The 17,345-nt window shown below is 37.1% G+C and overlaps 1 protein-coding gene across 4 annotated transcripts in view; it reads left to right on the forward strand.

The window, feature by feature from the left end:
* NCKAP1 (NCK associated protein 1) overlaps window positions 1-17,345 on the forward strand; it is a 122,308-nt gene that overhangs the window by 23,574 nt on the left and 81,389 nt on the right. For 2 of the 4 annotated variants that reach the window (XM_050916398.1, XM_050916400.1), the window contains 2 exons: window positions 15,238-15,330; window positions 15,573-15,629. In XM_050916398.1, the coding sequence (XP_050772355.1) occupies window positions 15,238-15,330; window positions 15,573-15,629 (150 nt within the window). The remainder of the gene's footprint in view (window positions 1-15,237; window positions 15,331-15,572; window positions 15,630-17,345) is intronic. The other 2 variants (XM_050916399.1, XM_050916401.1) reach the window with 1 other exon arrangement.

Genomic DNA, 17,345 nt, shown 5'->3' on the forward strand with positions numbered 1-17,345 from the left:
ATTGAGCACAAGAAATGAACTTCAGTTAAAACACTCTTGCAAATAGCCTGTGTGGATTGTCATACCTGGGTATATTTGAATTAGATTTTAGATAATGTTATACGCTCAAGAAGTTGGTTCTCTGAAGATCGAATATGTAGATTAGGGCTGGCTGAAATATTTTAATAAGCACAGTTTTGTAAAAAACTTGAGCTTGTTGACTTTCCATTTTGTGACAATCTGTAATTATTTTAGGATGAGGTCATTATATCATCCTGGCTGTATATGGAGAGAGTAAATTCTGCATCCTTTTCTCATTATCCCTGAAATAAAATTACATTATTTACAATATACCCTGCTTACATCTTCTAAAGATTAATCTGTATTCTAGTGCTTAAGGACATTTAACTTGTTCTCGCAGTAGTTTGCACTTTTTCTTATCTTCAGAAGTTCTGCCTCTGTGATCAGAACACCTACCTAAAATTAATTTTGGAGAGTGTGAAGTGAGTTTTTAATTGATATTTAGCATCTATGTGATACAGAAACTTCAGAGTTGCAGAAAGGAGGTTTTTACCACAAAGACACGGACCTAAGGAGGCCAAAATCAAGTTTCCATGTTGGATGCAATGCATCCCTTATTTTGAAGGAACTATTTTTTTGTTCACAAATGAAACCTCTTTAAAATTTAAGAATATCTGACTCAGTGGGAAGCAGGAAGGGGCCAGGTTTCCCTCCTTCCTCTTCCTCCTCCCAATTCAAGTTCCAGTGGACGTTACAGTAGGAGAGCACACTGACGAGGTTCTCTGCTAAGGAAGCAGATGTTCAAAGACTCACAAGGGACAAGGAGTTCATTGGCACAGAAGAATAATCAAGTAAAATTCTATTGAGCATTACTAGAGGGACAACAGTTAAGTAATCTTAACATATGTAACAAGAGTTCCCACCAGCTTTTCATAGAGACTTGAATTTTTCCAGTTTCATGCGTAGCAATTACCACTGTTCAGTGCAATGCATCCGGACCTTTGAATTTGATACTCAGCTGACATTTTCATCTGCTTACAGACAATAGTAGTAAGTTTGTGTAGTCAGAAGATCATGAGCATTCAGTTCATGTTGGCAGTTTTGTTTTCACAATCTGAGGGGGAAAAGACCACTTTTAGACTCCTAGACTTTAAGGCCAGAATAGACCATCATGATCATCTAGTGTGACCTCTTGCACATTGCAGGCCACAGAACCACACCCACCCATTCCTATAATTCAGATTAAAGACAAAATGAGAAATTGAAAAACCCACAAATTTCATTAAACAAATACAGTTTGAATCTTGAATCATCATATAATTTGATTCACTGTTTATTCTTCACCCTTAATTCAAAATAATAGCATATAATTCTCAGTAAAATTTAAGAATTTGAAAGTCTCAGTCCAGTAACTAGTAAGGCCTACCACTTTTTCTGTCTGCCCTAAGATATTAATCACTTACCAACTTGTTTTCATTTTAGTACCTACCATAATGTATGTAAAGTTTTAACCAAGTCAGCTGAAGTGTACTAAAAATACTCAATTGATGCTGAACTGTGGTTGGACAGCAGTATGGGGTCTTAAAACTCATGATTCTGAATTCAGTTTTTTCCCACCATCTTGATGCAGTAAACTGTGACACAGCCTCCTTTAGAAACATGCTTTAGGTATAGAAATCTAGATCTTCACTTTGAAATGCTTGAAATATAGGAACCCGTACTCACTTTTTGACATTTTCTTATAATGGAAAAGATCATCTTTCTCTTCTTTGCATGTGTCTCTGGCATCTTCAGCTATTTGGTCACAATATTCTGTGCCTTTCTTTTTACACATAGAATTAATAGCAGTAAGTGGAAACACTCTTTCCTTGGCGTTTTTCATGTTCAGCCAGTCACCTCACTTCAGTGTTGCTGCGTCTTTTAATTAGTTGTTGCTCTTTCTTCACTTGCAGCATCGAGTGGATATGAGAGTTAAAATCTTTCTAGATTAGTGGAGCCAAGGGGAAATGCTGCAATCATTGCTTTATAAATTCCTCGCTGTGTGCTATATTGAAGGCAAGGATAGAATAAGAAGGTTGCAACTCGTTTGTCTGTCTTTCAGTTGTTTTTAATGGCATAGTCTCTGAATTATCTTTGCCATTTTTTGGTGTCAAAGATGAACAGACAAGGTTTCTGAAGAGCTGCTGGAAGGCCTGGAATCTGACTTAAATTGTCGTCATTGCAAAGTTTTGATAAAGTTAGCAGCGTTGAAAACGTCTCACTCAGTGTTCTGCTCTTGAATCTCACTAGACAGAATTTTATTGATGGGAATGTCTTGAAGAATACAAGACTAAATTTTTGCAGCCACTGAAATGATTGTCAATCTTTATTTTTCAGTTTATTGTTGACAACGTTTAAATTTTTATTCAGACCCTTCTTTATTCATTCGCTGGTTTCCTACCACTTCCTTAAACTTTTATAGGCTGTGTCAAATAATACATGCGCTGTCAGGTATCACTAAATGCTAATCACACATTTCAGTATAGGTTAACAACTTTATATTTACTACAATTAGAATGAGGGGGGAAAAAGCCTAATTAATCCAGTATTATGAAAGTCAAAAAATAAAATGTGACAGCAGGTTTTCTGAAGATCCAAACTACCAGGTGCCATGCCTATCTTCCAAAATAATTCTAGATTATAACAAACCAAACACCCCCCCAATACATAACTCCGCATGCTCCCTTCTTAAGAATCCAGTGACATTTGTTTCTACCCTTTAGCCATACTCTCATCAATCACAAACATCACCACCCATTCTTTCTCATTTCTATAACTTTTTTATGGTTTACTGCGTTAGACATACGTCTTGATGTTCTCATCACTTTGCTTTCCACTTTTTAGAATAGTTTGATATCAATCTGCCAATGAAATTGAGCATGACATATCTAGTATGAAAAGTCTTTGACTGCATTATCATGTGGTTGGTACAGAAATCAATATGTTGTTATAGAAATTAATAACAGTGGTTGGTACAGAAATTAAAATGCCAGCTTTTAAACCCTCCAGGCTGGGATTTTTCTGAGGTGTTTCACATTCACAAAAAGAGAATATGGGAAATGGCAAAAAACTATAAGCAACTTAACCCTCCTTTCTCATCTGAAGAAGTGATAACCTGTAACCAAGTGAGGATGATTAGGGAAAGATTTTATTCCAGTGCTTCTGAAATTCTATTTTTGGATCTCTCTACTAGGGCATATTTCACCAAGATTACTGGTGAGACTAGCAAGGTGGTGAGAATAGCAATACACCTATACCCTGCCTGGCATGACATTCATTACGGAGAGATTACAGAAAGGGGTGGTAGATGATATTTAGTAGCTGAGTACGCAGTAGTCTTCATTTTTTTTTAAGCAAGCTGACACCTACTTGGAACTAGGAGATAGATATGAGTCAAAATCCTTGGACAGGCTTGGGCAACATTTGGAAGCTATAGTTAGTTTGCTGAAAAATCAATGCTCATTGGGCATGCTTTTAAAAAGGATATGCCAATTATAAAATTGTTCTTCTGCCTGAACACCTTTCATCTTTTTTATATATATAACAGACTATAAGAAAGATTAGTGAGAATTATTTTTTATTCCCACATTTTGTGCATTTGACAGCACCTTTAAGTAGTCTAATAATTTTGCCTTTATAGACACATTCCTATTGGCATTTTACACAGCAATAGATAAAAGAAATATGATTTAAAAACATTAACTGGGAGAGGGAGTCTGAGGTATGTGTAATATATGTGTAGTCTTAACTTATTTTTTTAAAACTACAGACCTAGTTTATGTCTGTTTTAAGACTGGCAGTAATGATGCACTACAAACTCTAGCAGTAGGTAGTTAGGCTAGCCTGCATATATGACACTTGTTTCCTAGTGGAAATATAGGTAAGGTGACTGCCCGGTTACTGATATGTGAGAGAGAACCTAAAGCAGTAATTTCTGTACCATTCCAAAGCCATGCAAGAATGACAGTTATACAGGACCTGATGTAGGATTGGGAACCTTACTTGTTGCATTTGATCTGAAAAAGCAGATTCATACTCTTGAGTCTCTAGATGTTAGAGCCATAACTCGTCATTATGATTTTTATCATCATGTATTGGAGTAATGCTATCAGGTGTCACAGTAGTCTCTTTTATAAACAAGCCTATCTTTCTTACTTTAACTGCTGTTATATATCAAGCTGATAACTAATGCCATTTTCCGATTGAATAAAATTCAATTTTTCTGTTTTCCTCTGTCTTGATTGAAATTACAAATATTAAAAAAATTAATTGGACTAGATAGACCTTGAGTTGAAATCCTGACTGCATTGAATTCAATAGCAAAATTCCACTGTAGTGGGGCTTAGTCTTTTTGGGCCAGATTTTCAAAAGAGCTCAGCACTCAACAACTTGGGAGTTTAAATGAGGGAGATTTTTTTTAAAGTTAGCTCTGTATATTTTTACACCTCCTCCCCTTCCCCACCAAAAAAATAAAAAGTGTAGCAGTTTATGGCTCTGTTTTTACCTATCCTCTTTACTTCCTTAGTGCTGGTTGAAGACCTGTCTCCAAACTGATGACATTGGAAAATGAACCTACTGAAGCTTAGCTTCCTTTTGACAACTTCTCCCCAAGTTATTGTGGAGTCAAGGTGGGATCTGAATGATCCTCCCACCTCCAAGGATATCCCTTTTAATTCTGCATCTGATTGTGTGTAATGGATCCAATCTCCATGCCATTCTGCTAAACTCCATAGGGGAGATCCTTATAATTACTGACATCTTTCACATTGTTTCTCAAATTGAGGAAACTGAAGGGATCTCAAAGTGGGTAACAGTTTCCTATTGACTATATTGGGAAGTCTTTTATAGAGAAAGTGTGTCCTTATTTTAGTACGCATTGAGATTTTAGCTAGTAACTAGTGAAGCGAGCAGCTTAGTAAACTGTTACACAACTTTTATTTAATTGATGCATTAGAAATGCCCAAGATAGAAATACCTGTGTAATTTTCAATGGTTCCTATGGGTTTGAATAGCTGTGAGCATATGTCTTTTCAGCTATCTTGCATGACTGGAAAATTAAGTTAATGTCTGTCTCACCCCCTTTGGCATTGTTCTTGGCACACACCTAACTTCCTAGAAGGCAATGTTTCACAGCTTGCTTCTGCTGTTCCTCTGCTTAACCTTCTTATGTAACACAGTAGAGGAGGCAGGGCTTACCAGAACCACAGGGTAAAGTCTTTTGAGATTCAAGGCCAAGCAAGAAAAGATTTTCTGCCTGAATGGGATAGGGCCACTTTCTTGAAATGTGTGGAATATAACCTGATGAGGATAGTGTGTGTCTGTTTCTGTGTCTGTGTGTGTATATATTATTTCAGGATGTGTGAGTGGGTGCTAAAAATATTGCTATATTTTCTCTTCTTCAAAATGGTATTTGCCATGTATTAGACAAGCTTTACATTTAACTTTAAATTTAATTATTTTAATTGATTCAGTAATTTAAAACAGTTGAGATGTAGTGTTCCTGAAACCTGTTAAATACTGACCTGAATAAGTAAGCAGGATTTCAATATGCTGACTATTACTGATGTATATCATTCATTTTTTATCATGTTCTTGTTACACTGTAATAATAATGAAATAATTAAACTATAGTTGTTAATAATGAATAATGACCCCGTGCCTTGAACAGGCCCATTTCTGACAATAGATACAAAATATTGAAAGATGTCACACTTTCTTTGTTACCACTACTAATTTTCCTTCCATTGTAGTTCTCGGTGCATGTTGTTGTTCAGGCAGCTAGGTTCAGTGGCTCTCAACCTTTCCAGACTACTGTACCGCTTTCAGAAGTCTGATTTGTCTTGTCTACCCCTCAGGTTTCACATCACTTAAAAACTACTTGCTTACACAATCAGACATAAAAATGCAAAGGTGTCACAGCATAGTACTACTGAAAAATTGCTTAGGTTCTCATTTTTAACAAATAATTATAAAATAAATCAATTGGAATATAAATATTGTACCTACATTTCAGTGTATAGTGTATATAGTGTATAGTGTATGTCATTGTCTTTATGAAATTTTAGTTTGTACTGACTTTGCTAGTGCTTTTTATGTAGCCTGTTGTAAATATCTAGATGAGTTGATGTTCCCCCGAAGAACTCTGCTTACCCCCAGGAGTATGCGTAACCCTGATTGAGAACTACTGAGCTAGGTGATTCTCTTCTCTCTATTCCACTTCATGACCTCCTAGTTTGATAGCAATGATCATCCGGAGACAAAAGGCCAAGGCCCTAGCGTAAGACATCCAGAGATCTAACTTAGAGTGTGTCTACGCTATGGGATTATTCAGATTTTACAGAAACTGGTTTTTTTGAAGACTTTATCACACTGTACTGATAAACCACTTACATGCTTCCATGTTCAATGCAGTACTTAAAACAACATTGTATAGTTGCCAAGTTGCCATTATGTTAACTGAACTTCTTGAGGTATAGATACTTTTAATAAACATATCTTTCTTGTACAAAGTACTTACCTGAATAATATATATCACTTCAGCCCTTCATTTGCTTTTCAGATTTACCGCTAAGATTCCCTGAAGGCGACACAATGCATAAAGGGAAATTTGAAATTGATGACATTTTTTAGTACTTGAGCATATATAGTTGTAATTCAAATATCATTTAAAAAAATGGGTTATGGGTAAGAGGCTCAGAGTGTAATTTACCTAGCTGCTTCACATACTGGCAAATTCCAATAAGTGTGTGTGTGTGTTTTTTGTTTGTTTTTTTTTTTGGTGGTGGTGGTTTTTGTTTTATGTGTTTAAGAGAAGTTGCTTGCTCATGAGGAAACAATACAATAATCAATATGTACACACAACATAAAGGCTGGGGCAGGCTGCTCTCTAGGAAAGAAGCAATTCCAGTTTGAAATGTCAAAAGGATTAACATTAAGTTTACCAAAAACTTGCTTTTCTTTCCCCATTTTCTGTGGAGTGTTGTATCTCTCGCAGCTATAAGAAACCCTCTTTCCCAGACTGATCATTGCAGCCTTATAACTGCAAAGAGCTTGGCATTATACTACATAAATTGCTACTAGATCAGGAATGATCATGAGATAAAACTCCTTTTCCAGGATGAAGCCCTGCCTTGGGGCATATCATTCCTTCCTCAGACATGTAACTAAATAGTTTCTGTCTCTTATGCTTGGACAGACTTATGTAGATTGTAGTGCTAAATTGGTACTGAATTGGAATTGATATTCCAAAGTCCATTGATGCAGCACTTCCCTCATAAAGGGAATTTGCTGCAGATTAAGGTGACATGATTGTTATCCTACCACCACCCATGACTTGTAATGCTCTTCCTCTGCAGTACTAAGAAGATGCATCAGTCTTGGATACCTGAACTAATTTCTGCGTAGGTGCCAGCTATCTAGATTGCCCGTCACTGTTGGGAGTAGAATGTGCTTATAATGTTCATTATGCCATTGCAGTTGAATAGTAGAGTTCTTGCTACAGCTGAAACTTATTTCAGTGTAGTTAGTAAATACATTTCTTATTGTACTTAAATGGCCATTTACACCAAAAATCATATTTATCACTAAGTCCAGCTTGCCTGGGTGGCAGGGTGGAGGAGAATCTAAGGGGACTGTGATTCCATGGTAAGATTGTTACAGTGATCCAAGAGTTCACATCTGTCACTGGCTTGGTGAAATCTAGTTATGGAACATACCACCAGGGGTTGAGATGTCTGCCCAGAGGTAGGCACTCATGGTTGTGAGCCACTCCAGACACTGTGGTCCAGTAAAAGATACTACCTAACCTACCTTCTCTCTAATATCCTGGGACCCACATGGTGATGACTACACTGCATAATCCAACATTTGTAATTCTAACTGTTCAGGTATCCAGAGATACATGTCTAAAACATGAGCATACCATCTTACCCCAACTAATTTGATGGTTCCTAAACAGGTTTGGTTGAATAGAAGTTTTGCATCGACTGGGGAGAACTTGGGAGCTATGGGGCCTTCATTGAAAATATCTTCTGCATACTATATGTCCTTTACTTCATTAAATGTCTTTTGTATTTTTGACTTAAGTGAGAGCCTTAAGAAAGCTCTTGGATAAACTAAAAAGTTTGCAGACATTAAGAGGTAACTTGAATTGTGCTGTCTAAGTCATACTGTCACAGTTTTGGGGTAACTGCACCTTTGACTCCGCGGTGGTCTGCTCAGGCGTTGCCCCCTTCAGGTCTCAAGTATCAAGCTGGTGCCTATATGAGCAAAGTCCCATGATGCTCTCTTTCCAGACTGGGGATTTAGCCTGCTTTTTCTCTTGCTATGCACTATGTATTTCCCAACAGGTCTGACCTAGCTCAGCACCTGCGTTTTCACTGTTTTTCCAGGGACAATGATAGTGGCTTACCAACAGCTTTCAGAAACAGAGCAAATTTATTTAAGGACCAAAGCATTACAGAAATCATATAATAAAACAAAGTAAAAACACATATTAAACTTACAAGAGGTTACCCATCTTCCATGTTGGGGATCTGGTAGGTGTCAAAGTCCTTCAAACCCTTAGCAGAGTGTACACTCCTGGTTTAAGGTTCATGTCAGTTTTCTGATCAAAAGCCTACGCAGTTTAGGCTGGCCCTTTATACCAAAAGCCTTTCTTACTCCCCTCAGGCTCAGTCTTACCTAATACATGCACAGATCTCCAAATGATGGTACCTCATTAGAGTTTTATACTGGTCCCAGGGTTTGCAGTAATTGCCTCTTACTGATTATAGTTCAGCAAATCTCCCTCATGGAGTTGCAATTCAGTCTGACTCACAGAGGTGAAGATAACATTTATAAAGTCGATGCAATAGTCTAAAATATATGCCTGTGTTGGTCATATCTGTCACACTTACATGAGAAGGATTTCTGATAGTAGATGGCTGTTTATTGTAGCAGAAAGAGGCATAGCAAGTTCAAATAGTTGGGAGCTAAAGCTAGATAAATTCAAACTAGAAAAAGGCACAAACTTTTAACATGAGGGTAAATAAACATTGGAGCAAATTACTCAGGATGTGGTATTCAGGACTTCACTTGAAGTCTTTGAATCAAGACTGGTCTTTCTAAGAAATACCTGCCTGGTGCTTTGACCTTGTCACCCTGTTCTTTGCATCCCTTCACTGTCTTCCCCTTCTCTTTCACACCAAACATGAGCTGCTTTTATTCATTTTCAAGGCCCTTCCTGGCTTTTCATGGCCAACTTTACCAGTCATTTCTGGTTCACTGTCAAAATATTGGCTCCTGCCTCAGATTGGTTCATGATGTCAGCCTTCATTGCCTGCTTGTTAAATCTTCAGACAAGTACCTTAATGCTTCCCCCCCCCAGGCTTGGAGGTCTCTGTAAACATCCACTAAGTTACCTTATTGTCATCTTTGAAAATTTTCCTTAAAAGTCTCCTTTACCATGATACCACTAAAAAACTGAAAAATGGTTCAGTTGTTGGTGTGTTTAGACCATTGTCTGTCATGCTGACCAATATTGTCTCATTAGTTCCTTGTACTTACTTGTCTTTCTGTCTGTATCAGTCTGTTGTCTTTTGTCTTATACTCAGATTTTAAGTTCTTTGAGGCAGGATCAGTCTCTTCTCTTTTTGTACAGGATCTAGCACGCTGGGGACCTGGTCCGTGACTAGGGTTTCTGAGTGCTGCAGAAATGCAGATAATAAACAGAAGTTATGGTCTTCCTGCAGAAATTCCTGGGAGAGGTTCTGTGGCCTGTTATGCAGGAGGTCAGAGTAGATAATCATAATGATCCCTTCTGGATTTTAAAACTATTAATTTGACCATGGAGACTTAGTAGGAGCAGTCCAGCTGATCTAGTGCCCTAACAAAGCATTTTGGAGAGGAAGAGTATGATTTTTTTTGTATCCTGGATTAGTTACTTTCTTGAAGTGAGAGGAAGGAAAAGAGATGTCAGGAAAATGTTTTCTTATGATTAGCTAGTCATGTAGCATATGAAGACGAATCACGCTATCATGAAAAGAAGTTCCTAGTGTAGAACAAAGTTCCATAATCAAGGAGCACAAATGTTCCATCAGACTTCTAGGTGGACAATCAAATCGTGAATAGCTACTAAAGGATGCTGTTCCCAAAAACTTTCACCATTGACCTTACTTTGATAGCATTGAAATCAGTGCCAGTGGCTAACTGCTTCAAGGCTCTTCCTCCAACACGATTGTAGATCAGATGAAGACTTTAGGTAACAGATGCAGGTGACTTTTTCTTAATTTTTTTTTTTTTTTGTGTTAAAACTTCTGTACTAAAATCCTTGCATTTTTCTTCTTACTATTGAACCCTAGTATAGTCTCTTACTTCACATGCTCTCTGTTCCTCAAGAATACTTTCTCTCCTGGTTTATATATTTTGAACTATTTTAAAATATTTTGAAATATAATGTTTTGTAGTGTTTCAGTCAAGAAGCCATTATGATTATCTGTAGTTGGAATTGTTCTTTCTGAAGTTTTGAACTTATTCTGTTTCTGCTCTCCAAACTCTGTACGACTACACTATTTATTGGAAAGTAGAAATATTTAAAGCTTCCTAAATGAGCATTATGGGTTTATGCAAATCAACTATATTTGCAAAGTACAAAACTGACACTGAAGATGGCATTAAATATTGCTCTTCAGCAACTGCTTAGAAATTAGTAGTGGAAAAACTTTGTTGCACGGGTGTAGAAAGAACTACACCCACATTCCTGAGTGCTGAAAACCCAAGTAAATGACTAAGACGCTGCATAATATCAGCTTTGTTTTTTAGCTGTTTTCAATCTTCTGTTTTGAAAATTAAAATTACCACCACTGTATTCTAGGTGATTTAGAGTACATATTTCTTGGCATCTTGTGCTTTTTAATATCCTGCTTTAAGTATAGCCTAGAGCATCCCAAAGGGTCCTAGGGCATATTAGTCATCTTTGTGTTGCTGAAATGAAACCAATGCTGGAATGAAAATGCTTCCATGACAATTTAGAGCTGTTCTGAAGAAGGAATTATGTGTGCGGAATGTAACAGCCCCCAGCTTCTCTTCTTATGCAAAAAAGCACTATGGGATTTCCAATAACTCTGGAGATTCCCATAGTTTGTCTCATCCCCATAACACCTCCAGCTGTACTTAATCTTGGCTTCTTTACACAGTACTGGCATATTTCCTCAGTAGAGTTAGAGGGAAAAGTAATTGCTGAATCACCAGTGCCACTTGCAGTAACACCTATGTATACCTTCGTAGCTTTGAACCTTGCTTAGTTTGAGATCTGATGGAATTGCAGCAAAAGCATGCTCGCTCAAGGTCGTTCTCTCTCTCTTTCATATATGTATCTATATGTTAAAAAAATAAAAATCACTGTTATTACAACAGAACTGTTATATTTTGTGTGCCATCCCTATTAAGCATAATTATTATAATCTTCCCTCTCTTTGGTATTGAAAATGTGCTGAGTAAAATTATGCTGTTTTGGATTTAGTACCGATTTTTTAATTAGATGAGGTGTGTTCTACTTGTACATTAAAATCTGCATTGAAAAGTATTTGGTTTGATATCGAATATATATTTTAATTTGACTTTCTTGAGGTGTTTGTTTTTGGTAATGCAATGTGATACATGATATGCAACTTAAGTTCTTTTTAAATAACTATCTTTAATGCTTCACAAAGTTGGTCAGTATGAGAGATCAGGTTCTTTTTAAGAACATAAGAACAGCCATACTGGGTCAGACCAAAGGTCCATCTAGCCTAGTATCCTGTCTTCCAACAGTGTCCGATGCCAGGTACCCCAAAGGGAATGAACAGAACAAGTAATCATCAAGTGATCCATTCCCTGTCGCCCATTCCCTGCTTCTGGCAAATAGACCCCATCCCTGCCCATCCTGGCTAATAGCCATTGATGGACCTATCCTAGGAGTTATCTAGTTTTGTTGTTGTTGTTTTGTTTTTCTTTATAAACCCTGTTATAGTCTTGGCCTTCACAACATCCTCTGGCATGGAGTTCCACTGGTTGACTGTGCATTGTGTGGAAAAATACTTCCTTTTGTTTGTTTGAAACCTGCTGCCTATTAATTTCATTTGGTGACCCCCTGTCGTGTTATGAGAAGGTGTAAATAACACTTCCTTACTTACGTTCTCTACACCAGTCATGATTTTTAGACCTCTGTCATGTTCCCCCCTTTGTCATCTCTTTCCAAGCTGAAAAGTTCCAGTTTTATTAATCTCTCCTCAGATGGCAGCTGTTCCATACACCCAAATCATTTTTGTTGCCCTTTTTTTAATCTTTTCCAATTCCAATGTATCTTTTTGAGATCACATCTGCACACAGTATTCATGGATTTATATAGAGGCAATATGATATTTTCTGTCTTATTATCTATCCCTTTCTTAATGATTCTCAACAGTCTGTTCGCTTTTTTGACGGCTGCTGCACATTGAGTGGATGTTTTCAGAGAACTATCCACAATGACTCCAAGATCTTTCTTGAGTTGTAACAGCTAATTTAGACCCCATCATTTTCTACATATAGTTGGGATTATGTTTTCCAATGTGCATTACTTTACATTTATCAATATTGAATTTCATCTGCCATTTTGTTGCCTAGTCACCCAGTTTTGAGAGATCCTTTTTGTAGCTCTTCACAGTCTACCTGGGACGTAACTTTTATATCGTCTGCAAATTTTGCCACCTCACCGTTTGCCCCTTTTCCCAGATCATTTATGAGTATGTTAGATAGGACTGGCCCCAGTACTGACCCTTGAGGCCAATTTGGATCTGTTTTGGATGATTGGATCTGTTTTCCAATCTGTCTGACTCTATCCTCCCCCCCACACCCTCCGAGGAGGGGAGAATGCAGTTGTTGGTGCAACGTATAGTGTACACTTATTTCTGAATCGCAGCTTTCCTAGTTGAGATTCATGTAGCTTACGGTCATTGAAATGAGATGAAGTGACTTCTCAAGCATATCCACTCACATGTATTTTGCGATAGTTAAAGCAACAACAAAAACAACAAATAATCTTTTTTTTGGTTCAGTCATTTGTACACTTTATTAAAAAGGGAGGTTTTTAAAAACCAAGTTAGCTATTTAAAAAAATTGTCATGTCAGGAGGAGGAATAAAACCACCTAACTTTGATATGGGATTTTCATGTTATGACAACTGTGGCCTACGAAAGCAGTGCTGAAAATCCTAAGGGGTTGTTTCTTTGGAGAAGATGACTGAGCTAAGCCATCAGAATTTATGGTTACATTTTTAATGGAGAAATGAGGAGACCCACATGAGCTTGTGAAACTGCATGAATGATGATTGCTGGTGCTCATCTACCTTTTAAACATGAGGCTGGGATGGTTTTGAGTATTTGTGTGAGAAGTAAACAGAGAATTCAAGCTGAGGATTGAAGGAGAACACTTCTCTTCAGGTGTGTGCTTGGGAAACTGATTCTGTCACACATCAGTCTCATGAAATTGAAAAGAACAGCAAGGACAAAAGATAGACATACAATATGCCAGTCACATAAAAAATTGGTTATTTGTAGTAGCTATTCTTTGTCTAATATTTGAGTGGGTGATGTAAAAGAAATTGAAAAACCACCTTGGGCAAACATTGCAGGTTCAGGCCTTACAGGCTAAAGCTTGTGCATGAGCTTAAATTTAAGTATGTGCAAAAGTCTTTCAGGATTGGGGGTTTAGGCCTTGAAGTAGTTGATAGGAGGAAACATGGATAAAAATTCGTACTGGCTGTAATGGGAATCTTGTGGCTAATGACCAGTGCCTCACTTTAAAATGCAGAGAAAAGAGACTTATCTTCGGTGAAGCAAAGTTCAAAAATAAGTTGCCAGATATATGTGGGGGACTGTACCATACAATGTGTACGTGTCAGTAAGTGGAGTAGTGTGCACCTTTGTGGAATGAGTAGATGGTCTTCTCTAGTCTGGCTGCGCAAAATGTTCATCTAAAAAAAGAGTAAAAGTAGTGAGGGTGTTAAATTCTCATTCTCTGTATCAGTTCAAGATGTATTAGTCAATCTTGAAGTGATCTTTCCCCTCCCTTTTAAAGATTAGTTTACACCAAGGAGGAAAATATAATGGTGGTGGGTTACCTTAAAAGGTAATTTAAGCTATCTTTATTTTCAAATATTACGGATTTTTTGAGGTTTTTTTGTTTTTTTTTTTTTTTTTGAGTCTCAAGACTGCTTTGGTGTATTTAAAATTCAAGTCACAACGTAAACTATGATTAATTGGAATTCTGATGTCATAACATAACTGGACCCAGAAATGCTATGAGAGGCTGTAATATGGGTGAACAGAGCATCTGCTAAGTAACTGACAACAAGTTTTTTGTTATACTTGTGAGCTACAGTTATTATGATCATTACTAGAGTTAATTTTGACAAGCCTAAAAATCATTTAAAAAAAATTCTGTGAAAATACAACTAGCTGTCATTGTCTCAATTAAAAAAAATCAGTTAATGAGAATTCCTTTCTTGCCCTTGTATTCACATTTGCCTCTTCCATTTATCCACCAGTGTCTAATGCTAGTGTTTTGCTTCTTTTTCATTTCTTTGGGTTTTTTTTGTTGCTTTTGTTTTAATGTATTGTGTTTTATATGGAACTAGTCAAAGAACCGTTACTGTATTTTATGTTTGTATCTACATTTTATTTTGCATGCTTAACGTGGCTTTGCCTGGATATTCTTTTTGGTAAGTTCAGAATTTAAGAGCAAATTGTTTTTTCTATAGTAAAACTTGTAAATTCTGCCACCTTTTCTCCCACCTCAAGTAATCTGTCATTATTTTTGTCATACTGACTTGTGCTCATGTACTGTTGTGCCTTTGTTAATTATACGTGTGTTAACACTTCTTAACATTTCCCAATTTTGTCTCAAGCTGCACTAAACAATGACTTCAGTACTAATGTGTACTAATTTGGCTTTAATCTTAAAACTAATGATAGCCAGTGGCGATTAAAGTGGTCAGTCTTAAGTGTTTTGTATTACTCTGTCTGCAAAAAATACCTAACAAATGCAAAAGAACCTCAGTCATAGAAAAAAAGCATTTTCTTGCATAGCAAGCTTAGTGGTTCATCTGCGCCTCACAGATATTTTATTGGTGTCATTTTTTTCATTTTTGTTGTTAATCTGGTGAGAACAGTATACATACATTTGTGTTTTCTTTTACAGCAACAGCTTGCTCAGCTACAGAAGGAAAAATCAGAGATTCTGAAGAATCTGGCTTTGTATTACTTCACATTTGTTGATGTTATGGAATTTAAGGTAGGGCTTGGCAAATGCAACTCGGATCACTATTAGGATTGATTTTGCAGTAAATTATGTGTCCTATCAAATAGGTCTCTTATCAAACCTATTTTTGCAGTAGTGTATCATGTATAATGAAATAGCTGCTTTTCTAGTTTTATGTTTAATGGACTCAAAATGTGTTTGATTTCTTTGGCAATATATATTGACATAATTGTTTAAGATTTCTAAACTAAAATAAAGGATTTTTCTTTTGTAAGGACCATGTTTGTGAGCTGCTGAATACAATTGATGTTTGCCAAGTCTTCTTTGATATTGTAAGTTTCTGATTTTTACAAAATATTTTAAATAAGCTTTCAAATACCATTAGAAACTAAAAATGGTAATTACATATAGAAAAAAGAACTATTTTTGCGTTCACTCAGTTTCTGCAAAATCCTTCACCATTTTCATACATTTACAAGTATAACTATAACTTTTCAGAATTTTATATGCTTTAGAATAGTTACAAAAGCTAGAAAATTGATATATTAACAAAAAATTTTGCTAGATATTTATAGCATGGTTTTATGATTGTAGGCTTGTGTATGACCTAGTCAGGCTAATTTTATTTTAAATCATGGATCTTTATTATGCCCTCAATTTAACTGCTAAGGTGTTTAAGACTAGCTTACTTTTTAACAAGACCACTTTTGAGTAGTGGCTACAGTATTGTCAGCCACTAATGATACACAGCTGCGTATCTCTTGTCGCACTGATTCTACAAGTTCATTGTCTGCTGTGGAGGAATACTTGGTTAATTGTAAGCTGAAGGCTTAGAGCTGCACACACACAGTATACGTTTTTTAAACAGTTTAATACTGGTACACAGGAATGATGATTGTGAAGCTTGTTTGAGGTCATGAAGTGGGTGGGATATTTTCCAGGGAATGCCTTACTGCTAAAAGATGAACTAGCAATTGGCTGAGCCCTCAAGGGTTAACTCGTTGTTAATGTAGCCTCACACTCTACAAGTCAGCATGAATGGAGGGAGGGGAGACAGCATGGCGCGCACGCACGCGCACACACACACGCACACACACACACACACACACACACACACACACACACCTGTGTGTGAGAGAGAGATGCACATTGCCCCTTTAAGTATGCTGTCCGCACTCTAAGTATATTGCCTTTTTAAGTAGATCAGTAAGTTGAGGTGGCAGCTGCTGCCACGAAGCTTCCCGAGTCCTGTTGTGTCCTCCCCCACTGCCACCCTATGGAAGATGCGGCAATTGATAGCCTGCTGGCTGGGAATGGGGAGCAGATAAGAGGGCTGCTGGTCCACTCTGGTTCCAAGCCCCCACTAGCTAACTGCAACGGGCTGCTCTTCCTGCAAGCAGTGAGCAAAGCAGGCAGCTGCCAAAGGACGTTATAAGGGAGCATTGTACAACTTTTAAATGAGCATGTTCTCTGATTGGTTAGCAACGTAACAACGTTAACTGGGATGACTTTTAAGTGAGGAGTTACTGTACACCAGTGCAGCTACACTAGTGGCTAAAATTCCAGTGTAGAAAAAGCTAAAAAAAAAAAAAAAACCCATTTCCCTTTCGGCTTCTGCCTCACCAATCAATTAGAATTATTTGAGGCTGTCAACCAGCATGAGAACAAGGGAAATCCAGTGAGTATAGTCTACTTGGACTTTCGGAAAGCTTTGATAGAATCCCTCACCAAAGGCTCTTAAGCAAAGTAAGCAGTCATGGAATAAGCCAGAATGTCCCCTCATGGATCAGTAACTTATTAAAAGATGGGAAGCAAAGGGTAGGAATATACATGATCAGTTTTCACAATGGTGAGCAGTAAATAGAGGGGTCCATCAAGAATCTGCACTGATCAACATATTCGTAAATAATATGGAAAAGAGGGTAAATAGTGAGATGGCATAATTTCCAAATGATACAACATTACTCAAAATAATTAAATCCAAAGTTGACTATGAAGCGTTGCCAAGGAATCTCACAAAACTGAATGGCTGGGAAACAAAAAGGGAG

Source organism: Gopherus flavomarginatus, chromosome 10 (genome assembly GCF_025201925.1).
Source record: "Gopherus flavomarginatus isolate rGopFla2 chromosome 10, rGopFla2.mat.asm, whole genome shotgun sequence".
NCBI classification, from domain to species: domain Eukaryota; kingdom Metazoa; phylum Chordata; order Testudines; family Testudinidae; genus Gopherus; species Gopherus flavomarginatus.